A 15,148-nucleotide genomic window follows, 5' to 3' on the forward strand; every position below is an offset into this window, starting at 1 on the left:
TCTAGGGGTTCCTAATAAATAACATTTATTTCCATATTTTACAACAAAGGTGATTAATACTTACTGTTCAGTTTGTAATATGTATTATAGCACACACAAAATAGAAGAAATGAAAGTAATTCTTACCTCATTCTTCAGTTTGCTTCCAGAAAACCTTAAGAAGAAATACATTTTCCATTAGTTAAAAATATATACATAAATACACTTATAGCTCTCAAGGAGATACAGACAACCTACAAAATAGTAATTTACACCATGATTAGTGAAATAAATCTGGGGAGGTTTATTTGATGTTCAAAGGGATCCAAGTATCTCTCTCAACTTACTAAAAAAATAAATCTATTAAGGAAAAGTAAAATTAAGAAAACTTAGGGAAGTCTGGTAAGATTTGAAGCCAGCAAAAATATTTGGTAGTACATGTCTGTGTTCGGGCCACGTTTGCTCTTTACAATGGGCAGTGGCTAGTGAGCTTCCGTTACATTCTTTGTAATACGTGGGTTCACCTCAGTATGGCTCAGGTGACTAAATTTATTTTCCTCCCACAGGACACTTTACTTTCAAAAACAATTTATTCTTTGGGCACTAAGAGCAATTCTTGATAAGTCATCAAGGCGATCTCAGATGTCAATTTAATTATTCAGAGCTCTAGAATTAAAAAAAAATAACAGTTGCATATATCACAGGTTCCACAGAATGTCACTTTACTTGTGAATGACCTCCCCCTGACAGCTAATGGAAGATTAGAGCAATGTGTTCTCTATATTCATTTGCGTTTGTCTCTTCAAGGAGACTCAGAAAGGTCAGTAGCTTTATCTTACTAAGGTAAGCTGGCAGTAAGGGCATCTGGGTGATTAGAGATGATTTTACAGCTATAAACTTTTCATCTGCATAAGGTACTGGTCAGCATGCAGATATTTAAAACAGGTTGTCTAGTAGGAAAAGAAAAATGCATGGACAATTCCTGCCTTTATCTTTACCAAATTCAGCCTGGAAACAAATTCAGCCTTATGAGTAAATATTAAGGAAGCCAATTTGGCTTCCCTGGTTTTTCCTTTTCATCCGTCTGAAACACCTGTTTCACTTTTAAGTTGTCATTAATGATTGAAAATTATATACACTGTACAGCAATCTGGACTCTATCGCTGTAGACATCCATACAAAGTTGAAATTAGGGTCTGATGCTTAAAATAAAACATTTTAAAAGAAAAATCAGTGAGTCCTTCTATTCAGTAGCTATCATGCATACTGGAAGAAATGCAGAGAGCGTGTTTGGAGGAGAGCCGGACCGTACCTTGTCAGGCCCTTTCCAGAGTAGACGGAGTGGTAATATGCGCTGCTTTCCTTGATGCCAATCCCGTAGTAATGATACCTAGAGCAAAGACAGGGGCCAGCTCTGTGTTACTGCAGGGGTTCTGAGGGCCAGATACTAAAGTATAACTGAAGCAAACATGGGCAAGAACTGCAGCCCACCGATCCCCTTCCTTTCCTGATTTTTTCCAAATAGCTGAATCTTAAATAGGCTAAATCCCTCTTTGAGGGTCACTAATCCTATTATGTTTTAAATATATATTAAACATATATTGATATATTAAAAATATATTAAATAAATATATTCTGGCTCTTGACTTGATAAAAATAGAAGAAACAGCAAAACCCCTAAAATGATAGGTTTCAAAGCAAAAAAAAAAATGTAATTGTAGGCATTTAACTGTAGGCACTTAAACTTGTAAATGTAGGCGCTGGCTCTAATTATACAGATTGTATCTACTTGCAAATGGCTCTATTCAATTTGAATTTAGTCCGTTAAAGAAGAAAATAGCAGGGTTCCTTTGTATTGTATCTATCAGAGAAAATAGCATGACATTACATGTGAAGAAGACATAGATATCATGCATAGGAATATGTGTGAAGTATGTGACCCTTTGAAAGTGTTTTCCTCATGTAGAATGAGAAGCCCAATTCCCTGTCATTTTCACTTCAAACTTTTGTGCAATAATGGGAGGGGGATGGGAGCAAACTATGTCCTGAATCAATGGAAATATAAATCATAGAATGTATATAAATAATTTGTCATTAATATGCCTGTAAATCCTGAGCCACAGGTAACTATAGGATCTCATCTGGTCTTATGCTGTAGCATTTTCTCCAACACTGCAGACTGCTAACATATTACGCATCCAGGCACAAAACTACAAAGATTGTGTGGTGGGTATTCAGGGAGGGCGGCCAAGCCTGCCAGTGTCTGCTTTCACCCCCCTCTCTCCCCAGGCTGCACCACTGCCTACTGGGTCACCTACCATTTCAACTGGCATTCATCTAAGATCAGAGAAGGGATAAACTAAAAGACAATAAAGGGATTCCAATGTAAGCATATTTAAAATGTCATTTCTTAGCATCACCATCTGAATTGAATATGGACAGAAAGCTCTATGTTCCAAGGCCCCTTTCCTGACCTCAACAATAAAAAAAAGATACTTGGTGGAGCAATCCCACCTCTAAATGTTTTCAAAGCCTGGGATGAGAGTACAACAGAGGCCTGAATATCATGTATCCAAATATTTAAAATATGTAAGACAAGCTAACAAATTACATGTCACTGTCCTCCTATCTTGACTATTTAACTGCATGTTTTGGTGTGTTGTTCGAACTTAGAATTCTTAGACCCCAGGAGTTCTGTGTGGGAACACAGTGGTGGGGAAGGACCACCCTCGACCCCATTCTCTTCTCGGCCCCTGCCCTCCATTGTTCACTGTGAGGGGCCCCTTGTGAACACCGAAGCCTCCACAGCCAGGATCCATCCACACAGGCACCATGCAAACAGCTGCCCCCTGGCCATTTCTCTGCTTTGTGCATACTGGGGAAGCCGAACGCTCTTTTGAGAAAGAATGAGAAAAAGCCCCACGTAGGCCCAGGAGGCAGACCGGAGGCTGACTGAGCAGGGACTACTCCAGCCCCAGCGACCTGGAATGTGCGTTAGAAGAGGGAAGTGCTCTGTGGATGGACACATTCACTAGGGCCACGGACTCCTTATCCTCTGCAGAGAGGATCAGCTGCAGGGGGGCCATAGCAGGGCCCTGAAGGGTGAGGCCCAGACGCTGTCCCACTGGGTCCTGAGGGCAGTGCTGTGGTGGAGGGTTGCCTCCAGTGACCCTGGGACATTTGAGACAGACAGGAGTTTCTAAATATGAAAAAATTACATATATTGTAGTAAATGTTTTCAGAAAGAGCTATTATATCTGAGAAGCAGTAACAGAGAGTGTTCAAGGTAAAGGAAGGCATTTTTATGCTGCTGGCAGGCTAGAAACAAGTTTTCAAGTCCTCAATTTTGGTAGAAGGACAATTGAAGCCTGTTACCCTGAACAGAAGAGGCTCGCAGCTGCTCAGTTTTTGCAGAACAGAAAATGGTCCTCGGGTAGGTGAGGAAGAACAACCTCTAGGGGATATTGGAGCACAGGAGAAAGCGAGAAAACATGAAACTTATGGAAATGCCAAAGTACTGCACCAATTTGTCTCTAATTAGAAATGAAAAGAGGAAACTTGTCTTTAAGACTTCACCAAAGGCAGCTATATGCATAGAAATAGATAAAGGAAATATCCCAAAACCATGAATAACTGAGCAGATTTAGATGCTCTTTAGCCAAGTATATTAGAATTAGTTAATGAACCAAGAGTCTGAAATAAATATTAATATTTTAGATTTTAGAACTCAGATAGCAAAAGAAATGTCTTTACGTTAGAAGAAATAAAGCAAGAAATGCTTGAGAACAGGGAATTCTATTATAATAAAAATACAGAATATGGTAATTTTATGTTCTTATGCAAAGTGTGCTATTTGTTATAAGATACTATAGTTTAAATAACTACATTTTAGCCATTTGCTTTAAAAGTTGATAATCTTTTATTAGAACTATCTTATTTCTTGTCTACTTTTTTCAACATGTAAAATATATTATACCATGGACAAGTGGCTTGCCACGCAGACTGGGTTAAAATACATCGCCTTGACACGTGGCAGACAAAAATCATAAGTCAAGGAATGGCCATGAGTTTAACAAATGTTAAAGGCCACGCTGTTTCCTGACCGCTGTGTAGTTGTTAATAGAGAGATGGAAAAACAAGCATGAAAAATCAGGTCAGGAACACGAATGCTCTGAAGTTCACCTTAGTCCATGGCTTCCTGAACCAGAGCACCTGCCAGTCACGGGACAGTGACCACGCAGGCCAAGCCTGAGACACAGGTTTTCTTCCACTTTTTAAAATCACCTGATGATCACTTTTTGTAAAAAACTGCAATAACCTTTAGGACCCAATAAATACTGACTAACACAGATTTATAATTTTTTTCTTACACATGATTTTTAAGAAAAGGATATTTTTCTTACAGAATTCATTTGTTCTTTATTTTAATAAAATGACCTTATTATTTTATCTCTTCCCTTCCAATGATTAGGGCGGAATATTTTTTAAATGAGATGTACTTGATGCCTCCACCTACATTCAGAGCCAAGATTTTATTTCTACCAAAATAAAAGTGTCCTTTTCAAGTAATGTATTTTATTCGTAGGTCAAATGTAAATGACTCTGTAACCAGACACACACTGACAGAGGAGGAAGGAATTTGGTCAGCTACATTTCAGTCTACAAAGGAAAAGCATGTGCTTTACTCATTAGCAATACCCCATGATTTAGCTATCTTGGTACAGTTGAGCACGTTCCATTAATGCAATCTTATAAACGAGCCAGGAGATAGGGGACCAGTGAAAGAGTGAGCTCTCCCTTTCTTTAGACATATATTCAGTGCTTGCTATGTGCCAGGTGCTGAGGATTCAAAGAGAGGGGGAGGAAGGTCTCTGCCCTGGAAGACTGGACAGTCTTGAGGAGGGAAAAGCATACACTAAACTGCAACAACATATTAGTACGTGCCAAAAGGGAAGAGGGTGTTAGGAGGTAACAGAAATGGATACTTCTTACTGAGCACTTGTTACATGCAAAGAGCTGTCTCAAATTTCTACAGCAGCCAGCAAGTAAAGCGATTTCTCCATTTAAGGGCAGAGATTCAAAACGGTTGTGATTTGCTTTACAAAGATTTTGTGAAAAGGCTATGGGTTTTGAAGACAAAATTCAAACCCATAACTCCACAAAGCAGTCTTCATGTCAATATACCATGCTGTCTCCATACTCGAGATGCAAAAGGGAGATAGATGTATAAGAGGACGGATGGGTGGATGGGTGGATGGATATGGATATAGAAATATTAGTATCTCAATTTACCTATAATTAGAAATTCTTAAGCAAAATATAGTTTGAATATGTTTGCACACACATACACACCCCCTCATCTAGTTTAGTAAGAATCATATTAAGCAATGATAACTAAGAAATCATTAAGAACTATACCACTGGGTGTTTCATATTTGAAATTCCATATGTAAACAAGGAGTACCTATAATAGGAAACCAATAAATATTTGTTGAATAAATTAATGTCATTAAAAAAGTTAAAAATAATGATGTGTTATAATGAAAACTTTATGAATGGAAACTTGTCAATAAAAGGCATGCATAGGGTATATACTTAAAAATGGAACAATTTTAAGTTTGGTAGAGATTAAAGACTCTCTTATCTAAAAGTATATAAGTAAATCTACTAACTCCTTTAATCCTACAACTAAGACTGCATAAACTTATTTATTCTATCAGAATGACTTGTTCTCCATAAATAACTTGTGCTTTGCCACCTTGGTGCCTTTACTTTCCTGAGCTGTCTCTCCACTAACAATACTCAATACTCTCCCTTCCTGGCTCCTTTCTTACCCATGCCTCCAGGCATAGCATTAATGCCGGAAGCTTTGCCTGGTCTCTCAGGTAAAACTAAGTTCTCCATCCTTTGAATTCTTCTCTTGGTCATTTATCCGGTAGAGCTTTATACCCCATACCATTGGTATGTGTATGCATGGCTTACCTCACCTACTAAACTGTAAGATTTGGAGAAAGAAAATTGCACCTTTCCCTTCATTGTGTTCCCCCTTAGACATTACTGTAAAGAAAAATCCTCATTTATTGGATGAGTCCATGTATCCTGCTAAAAATTTAGAAACTGATAAAAAGCAAATTCTCTTAAAGCCAATCATTTTCAAAAACCTCCTCCTAGCACTGTGTATTTCCAGCTTATCTGCAAGATACTGGAGTGGAACAAACTGCCCAGTATAGGTAGGTATACAAGGCAACATCGGAATCAGTGTATTTAGGTAGAAAGAACATTAGGAATATAAATCTTTGTTTTGCAGTGGCCACTATAATGTTCTAGCACATTCATATACAGTTTTTTCTAAAGTGATAATATAATTTTTCTAGTTTAATCTTCCTTTTAGTCTGACTAGGTACATGGCATGATCTGAGTAATGATTCAGTGTCTTTGCAAATAGAGCAGATAACAAATTATCGCTCTCCATCCTCCTAACAGCTAAAACACATACCTCATAAACCTGGGGAGGGTGATTTCATGCCACAAACACATGGAGTTTTCATCTCATTTCAAAATTTTACAGCACTATTTTGTTGTTAATATAGTTCCCTAAAATAAACTTGCTAATAAATATTTACCAGAAATATTCCAGCATTATAAGAACATAAGCTGGTGCGTATTAAGTTAAAAAGTAAAGTTTTCACTGCGGGACAACTAATTGTTTCAATTTCTATATCACTACCTGATGCCTGTCCTGTGGGTTACTCTGAATAAACATGGCACAGTTCTTTCTCCCTAAATGGTTTTTTATCTATTTTTATCAAAGAATATAGATAATAAGGGTTCGATTCCCAGTCAAGGCACATGCCTGGGTTGCAGGCCAGTTCCCAGCAGGGGATGTACCAGAAGCAACCATACATTGATATTTCTCTCCTTCTCTCCTTCCCTTCCCTTCTAAATATAAATAAATAAAATTTTAAAAAGAATATAGATAATAAATGATTTAAAATCCTGTGTATGATTAGCTAGTTTCTCTGAGAAAATGTTTTCATAATGCAAGCAGTCTTTGTGAACTAACAAAATTGTGTTTATGAGCATCAACTGTCCACAGCCTTATATTAAGTAACAGACATTATTTACATTTTAAGAATAAAGAAATACTATTCATTAATTTTTGTGTCCACATTTTAAAGTTAACACATCATAAAATATAAGAGATTTTCACAGGACTAGTGCAATTACTGCTGCTTTTTATTTTTACTACTGAAATATTTACGTTGTATCTAATACTTTTCTTCATTTGCTGATCCGTGTGTACACCTACATTTCTTCTTTTCCATTTCAGTGGTTATACAGGATTCCTGAAACAGATGTTCCCACTGATCTAGTAGCCCTGATGTTAGTTTACACTGCGCAAATGACAACTGATAAGGAAATGATGGGATTAAGCTTTTCAGGGACTTGCAATAACTTAACTCTGATAAGAGCAGCTGCCATATCAGTTTTATTAACCTACTAAATCACCACTAATAAATAAGATAATAGCTTTTGTTCATCACGTCTGAAAACTAAGATCCAACTGATCAAAGTCTACAAGAAATTAAAATGTAACTTCAAATCAAACAGTCTACCACGTGCATGAAGTCTACTCAATTGTGTTCTCCCTGACTCTGAGTTATTCTGAGTACGGTGGGATACTGGCTCCTTTTGCTCATCATCATATCCCCGGGGCCTACTCATCTTCAGGATACTCAGCAAAGTGCTTATTAAATAAATACTGATTAATACTGGAAGTTTTTGGACACCGTGTACTCTACATCTTATTATTCTCTACATCTCAGAAACTCTTCAGCACCATGCTTTATACATCAGTATAAATATGAATGGATTGATCATTCTTGCTATAATAAATTTATAACATCAAATAAGCAACATTTGCTTTTCATTACTCTTTTGTACCTACAGAATGCTCTGTTATTTTTATTTATTCGAAATCTAAATTTAAAAACATCACACAAAAATAATCAGGTGTATATTTTTGGCATTGGGTGTAAATTTTAAAAAAGCAAAGTCAGTTTTTATCTTGGTGTTGCGATTGGGAAGAATCCACCATTGGGAATATTAATTTTCTTGGCCGGGAGGGTAATAAGGGTTAAGGGTTAAGGGTGAAGGGCGGGGTGGGGAGTTGAGATGCTCATGTTGCCTGCAACTACACTGGCTTTGTCCCCAAAGCACACTCAGGTCAGATGCTCTAGGGTGAGGCTTTCTGACCCAGAGCGTTAATCTTCAGAGACCTTTTTCCATAACCTTTGACAGCAATGGCGTCCCATGAGGAATATCTGACTTGCCACTGAAAACAAATTAGTCAATTTTTAAACGTTTTTGATTTTTGACAACAGGCCCTACCTAGCAATCGTGCCCATTTGTTTTTGTGGTTGTTTTCAATGTAGCTGTCTCTACAAAGTATTTTCTCCCTTCCTTTGAGTTGAATACACTCTTGGCTCTGGCTGTTTTGGACTGACCATTTTAAAATTCACTTATGTCAGGACTTAGAGAAACAGAACTTGAAAATAAACACAGAATTCACTCCTATTTTTTTAGAATCTACTAATCATCTCTTTGTCACCATCGATCAGTGCTTTACACACTGTAGAATTTCACACGCTAACCAGTACAATCTGAAAAGTGACATTGTTTCATGGACATTAACAGCACCTGGGATAGTTTTAGAAATAGTGGTTCATCTGGTGCCCACAATACAGATGAATCTTTTGAATTTTTTATGTTAATGATGATCTAAAATAAATTCTGAGAGACCCAAATGAAATTATTGGACATAGTCTAGCATATTCCATAAGAATTTTGCAAAAATTGAGAACTTATATTTTAAATGACCATTATTAATATATTTTATTATGTAATCCACAAAAGTTAAAATAAGTTAATACCCAAGTTATTTTTATTTTTGAAATAGTTTAATAAAAATTCAGCAATAATACATTTAGGGAATTTGCACTAAACAGTATGACAATAAAATAAGTTTTACAAAATTACTAGTAAAATTGGGAGAAATTATAACTTCCTATTTTTCTAAAATATGCTTACTTTTTCATTTGTATTTCTGATTAATAATTTGTTCCTATTTATATAGACATAAAAATACCTTTAATAAAATGTAAATTTTTAGAATATTAAACATCTATTAGAAATGAGTGTGAAGATAATATACCAACATGTATAAATGTCTAGGGCAAAAATTAGCAAAATTAGGTTTGTACAACAAATTTGTTTTAATATAAAATATAAATATATCCCAATAAGTATAAAATAATTTAAAATGCCTTATGATTGAAGCTTGAGAAAATGTTAGCTCTCTGAAAAAGAATTGATTAATAAATTTTTAAAACTTAGATCAGAAAAAAACAATAAAACTTATACCTTAAAAAACCAAAGTTTAATTAAATAATTCTTGTCTTGATATGACTGATATCAGAAAGAAGTAGGTTTTACTAGTTGACAAAGCACAAACTTTAGAGCCAAATAAACATTTATTTAGATGCCAATATTATTATTTTATAGTATCTGTGTGGGCTTGGGCAAGTCAATAATCTTTAAACTGCAGTTTTCTCATTTGTAAAACACAGGAATTCCAATTTCATCATTAAAAGGATTATGGGGAATGTGTGTGTATGTCTTAGTAAATAATAACTTTAACTGCACTGCTGATACTTGGATGCACTGAGTGATTAATTTCATATTATTAAAAATAGTAAAGTTGAAACTATATTCATTTCTCCATTCATTCCTATGCTTTATTTCTTTTATTATTCACAACATAACTATGAGATAGATGTTTTACTGATGAAAAGCTGGACAATTCATCTAGAGTCACACACAGCTCTGTATGGAAGTAAAGAATTAGAGCTAGATTTGTCCAACTTCAAACTTTATGCTAACTACTAGGCAAGGCTGCCTTTTTACATATACTGTCTCTCAGGATAAAAATCTAAGGGTATTTTTTGGAAATGTATAAAAACAGAAGAACTACCTAGCTAAGAGTAATTACATCAAAACATTACCAATTACAAAGTACACAAACTTTACATTTTCCCGCATCTCTCAACATCCTAGTTTACGTATGGAAAATTTCTTATTCCTAATGATATCTAAATACCAGACATATTTAGGCAAATTATAAAAAACAAAATGGCATGTCAGAAAGGTAGAAGAAAATATGAATTGTCATTGCTTTGCTCTTGGGCATGTCTACTCCTAGATCCCAACAAGTCGCCTGAAGTTGTCCGGTGTTGTTGCATAAACCTAAACGTAAGAGCCTCACAGTGTCACAAAGCACGGGGTTAATGATTCATCCCTGATTTCAAAGTCTCCTTCTGGCATTAATTGACTTTCTCTGCAGCCCGCCTACCTGCTCTCTCGTAAATCCTATGAAGAGGATTTCTCAGCATTGCTTTGCCTCTTCTTCTGTTATCTGTCTACTTAAATACTGACTGATCTTTTCACCACACACAATTCAGTAGAAATCAAATTCAGTAAGAATTAGCCAGATAGACTGACTCAACTTTAGAAAAAAGCTGACTTGATTAGAAGGAAAAATCCAATATTATCTTTTAATTTGGCATTTTATTTCTCCTTCTGAGGTCACAATACTGTCAATATCAATTGGAATCAATTAGATAAATACTAATTGATGATCTGTAATATATCAGGCAACAGATAAAATATGAATGCAAATGAGACAGAGTCTCTATCCTCAAAACACTATCTGTTGAGTGGAAGAAATAAGTTAATTTCACATTAATATAGGTACCAACAGACTGTTATGAGAGTACATAGAAAGAACCTAAAATAAATCAAGAAGCTAAGAAAAGATTCTGAAGAAGAGATGGTTCATGGGATATTCTTTTAAATGTATGATATTTCAGCGTACCCAGAGGGAAAACATCCTGTTCAGTGGAGTAAGACAGCATAAACAAAGGGGTGACAGTTGGGAGTGAAGCAATGGGTAATAGGACAATAATTTGGGGAGAGCATAGGTTTCATGCTGAGAAATAATGAAGTAGACTATAAGATAGGAACATGGGTTGGGACTAAATCTTAATAGACCTTGAATGTCAAAGTGGGAAAAATGTATCTTTCATAGTAGAAATTATGAGCTGGTGAAATTTTCTGAGCATGAGAGAGGCATGATAGAATCTGAACTTTAGGTCAATTTGGAAAAAAGTGTATTGAATGGACTGGAAAGACTGAGTCAAGGCCAGGTTGTGAAAGTAAGAGTGAAAACAGAGAGGTTCGAGAGAAGTCCAAAGAAAAGGACCTCTTTTTTGGCAAATGACTAACAACACTGAGCTAGGCAATAGTCTCCACTAGTCACATGTAGACACTGACCACTTGAAATGAGACCAGTCTGAGCTGAGATGTGTGCTGTAAATGTAAAATACACTTTGGATCTCAAAAACTTTTCTTTTAGAAAACAACATAAAATATCTCATTAGTAATGTTTATTTTAATTACACAGTAATTAAGTGTTCTGGATATGTTGGATTAAATGAAACATGAAAATCCATTTTATCTGTTCTTTTTTTTTTACTTTTTAAATGTGGCTACTAGCACGTTTTCAACTATGTGGCTGCATTTTATTTCACTGGACAGTGCTGAACTAGATTTTAGGGCAGAAGGAGACACTGAGCAGACTGAAAAATGAGGAAGGGAAGGGAAGAAGACCCGGCAGAGCTGTGATGGGGAAGCCATCAAGGAAGTTTTATTACGTCTTTATTTTAAGAGGACATTTTCAGCAGGTTCAAATGCTAGACAGGTGCCAAGGAAGATGAGTAATAGTGCAAATAAGCCACTGGGTTTCTGTCCAATGGCTAGTAAAGAAATGACTAGAACAGAGGCATGTGATTCACACTAGGAGAAGGGAGCAGATAGCTACCCTTTCAAGAAATATCAAAGAAAAAAATAACAGTAATTAGAAAGAGTAGCAGAGAGGTGTGAAATAATTTTATTTTTTTATCAACATAAAAGAGATCTGGATGTGTTTGTAAGCAGAAGGAAATAAAAAACTAAAAACTGAAAAGAGCAAATAATTGATGGACAAAAACCTATATCTACAAGTTGTACAAAGATGACCACAAATAAAAAAAATAGCTAACATCACCAAAAGAAGGAATATATGACACCTTGCTTATGTTTATATTTACACTAAAAGATGACCAAAGAGGTCATTTGGGGCGTGTTATTTTTCTTCAAGGGGAAAGAGAAGATTCTAAAAATTATTATCTGAAAGAAAAGCAGAGGAAGAACCTGAACCATGTTTCAACCCCTGGCTTTGGCCTCGCTCTTCAGAAGCATGAATTCTGTTTGGTCACTTATTTAGATACCTACATCTGCCCTTCATGACACTGGTACCTTCAGGAGTGGCTTTAAGGTTATGCAAATTATTTGTTTGAGTTATTTCATCAGAAAAAATATTGTGATTTCTCTGCAAATTTTGCTTTTTAAATATTGTCTGAAAGTCCACTCATTTTTCTTTTTAGTTCTTACAGTTGGTAGAAGTCTGCTTCATCAAGAAGAAAATACCTGGTTCTATTCACCAATAAAGACAACATTTATTTGACATTGTGTCAATCTTCATGCACAAGGTATCACATGCACTGGTCTGATACATGCTTATTGACATGTCTTACTTTGAATGGCCTCTTGTTCCAAGTCGCCGTGTTGTTAAGAGAGGAAATTTCTGGCGAATTGTCTAAAAAGAAAATAAATTACTTTAGTTTTTAGAAAGTGTATGGTTCCACTTCAGATCACCTATAACTAATTAATTCTAGAAAATAAGTGTTGACCTTCAAGTTAAAATTGTCCAAGGCACTTATTACTTTATCGACCTAGTGGAAAGATTTGAGTTTCTCTACAGTAATTCTATCCAGAGGTTAGAATTAAATATCCATCTCCAACCCCGAGGGACACACGAAACTTTTTCTGCTCTACAGGATCTCCACAGCAGTGTTTTGAAATGTTTCTTTTCTGTGTCTCTTTCTCTAAACTGGCAAAGTAAAAGTTAACATCTGATTAAAGAACATAAATCTCTTCTACATGAAGCAGGAGTTTTAATCTGGATTATAGGAGAATCATACTGATCTTCTAAAGGCTCCAGGGCAAACTGTGTACGTGTTCATTTCTTGGGAATTGGTTTCGTAGTTTCTATCAGATTCTCGGGATGTTTCACGACACTCCCTAACAGATAAGAATTAGTGCCATAAGGTGGTCTCATAAAATAGTAATGTTAAAATGAACATTAAAAGTTGTCTTATCCAATCTCCCTATTTTATAGTATGCCTGAGCAGAGTTCTGAAGAGATGAAAAATGTTTAAGAAGGTGTCACACAAATTAGTCACAGTCTCAGCTGGAGCCTAACTCACTGGGTGACCATGTTCACTACTCTCATAAATAGGTTTTTTTAAGTTAATAAACCATTTTATTTTAAAAGAACTGAGAGGCCGAACCACAGTATTCATTATTTTCTGGGCAATGAGTCCCTCTACAGGTTAGAACTTGGATTTCAGTTTATATAAGACACAATGTTTGAGACTTAATTAAGCTTCCTACAGTTTTTTCAGGACATCTTAGGTTCTTAGGCCATCAAGCATAAGAATCTCAAAGAACAAGACTTTCACAAGATACTGATAGTGTTTCTTGATTTCAAAAATGATATCAATGTATATAAATATATAATGTCAGTTCTGTAGATTCCCATCCTAGTCATACAATTTGGGTAGAAAGAAATGTATAAAAATGAGAGAAATTCAATCAATCCTGTAACATTTTGGAGATAGAGTGAAGTGGAGATGAGAAGATCGATACTTATGTAATAGAATAAAAGTCTGTTAAAAACTCTCTTACTTGGACTCACTAAATAATAAACATAATAATCAATTGCATTATCAAGATACTTGTCACTTCCACTTAATTTTGCTTCTCGATACAGTCCAGCCACACACTTTAATAAATCCCTCTTTGAAAGGAAATACCACTGCTCAAGTGCAGTTGCCTTTAAGGTCACAGTAAACCTTCAGGGAGGCAGGGTTTTAACATTTAGAACATAATTGTTCAAGGTAAAACATACAGTAGATAAAATCAAAGTAAAATATGTAACAGCTCCAGATATAGCTCTTAAGAGACTTTGTTTATGCTTGAGAAACAAATTTGTTAATATTCTACATGAAAACTTGTTCAGATGAACTTGTTCCCATCCTCTCTGTCTCACAAGACTTTAATTGTAAGATAGTAGAGCCACTATGTGCCACTTACCTTTCCAAAGGTGGCTGCACAGGCTGGCTCCAGTCTCTCTTTCCTGCAGAAATCTAAATAGTGTGCATACAGGATGCACCGTGGTAAACAAACTCCTTCACACACAATGTAATTCTCTTCAAGCCTAAGAAAAAAAGCAAAAAGTCAAATCAAACATTCTGCTTATTTCTCCCTTTCTATTTCCTTTTCATATTTATTTAATGCCCATTTTTGAAGACACTTTATACAAAGGAATTCATGAGTAGACATATTCTGGATATTATTCAAAATAAGATAATAGATTAATGTCAGAAGTGCAGGAACCCCCATGAACACTTGTTAATGGGGTTAAAATAATATGGCTAACATAAAACCACTCCTGCCTGGTCCACACCTAAAGAAGAGGTCTTATTTCTATGTATTGTAAACCCTCCTGTTCTTGGGGTTTGTTCTGTAAGATACAAACGTGAATAGTGAAACTGAAAATTATGGGTTTTAAAAAAAAAAATATTTCCAATGCTAAAGGGCTGCCAGACTTTAGGATGGCAAATGTTATGCACAAACTAGTCCTGAACCTGAATGGTTAGGGAAACACGGTGATGCATGTATTTGGAAAATAACTAAAGGTAAACTCACTTCACTTAACTCCAGAATAGTACTGATCTATTTTCATCCTACACCTTAGCCTCTAGCAATACTATAATTACCTAAAATATCCTGCACATTTGAAACACTATGTAATTCTCTATAGATACCTCTAAATATGATATAAATTAAGCTCTATATTATAAATACAATCACACAGACTTTGAAAATTTAGAGATAATTCTATTGTTTGGATGTCTATAATTGCAATTAAACACATTTTAGGTAAATG

At 35.5% G+C, this 15,148-nt stretch overlaps 1 protein-coding gene across 1 annotated transcript in view; it reads right to left on the bottom strand.

Annotated features, from left to right (window-relative positions):
- RFX6 (regulatory factor X6) overlaps positions 1-15,148 on the bottom strand; it is a 53,023-nt gene that overhangs the window by 35,195 nt on the left and 2,680 nt on the right. Inside the window, exons 3-6 of the mRNA XM_037158127.2 lie at positions 14,293-14,416; positions 12,672-12,733; positions 1,292-1,369; positions 127-154 (exon numbers count right to left, since the gene is read on the bottom strand). Of these exons, the coding sequence (XP_037014022.2) occupies positions 127-154; positions 1,292-1,369; positions 12,672-12,733; positions 14,293-14,416 (292 nt within the window). The remainder of the gene's footprint in view (positions 1-126; positions 155-1,291; positions 1,370-12,671; positions 12,734-14,292; positions 14,417-15,148) is intronic.

The sequence above is a fragment of the Artibeus jamaicensis genome, unplaced genomic scaffold (genome assembly GCF_021234435.1).
Source record: "Artibeus jamaicensis isolate MK-2021 breed Jamaican fruit bat unplaced genomic scaffold, CSHL_Jam_final contig_387, whole genome shotgun sequence".
NCBI lineage: Eukaryota > Metazoa > Chordata > Mammalia > Chiroptera > Phyllostomidae > Artibeus > Artibeus jamaicensis.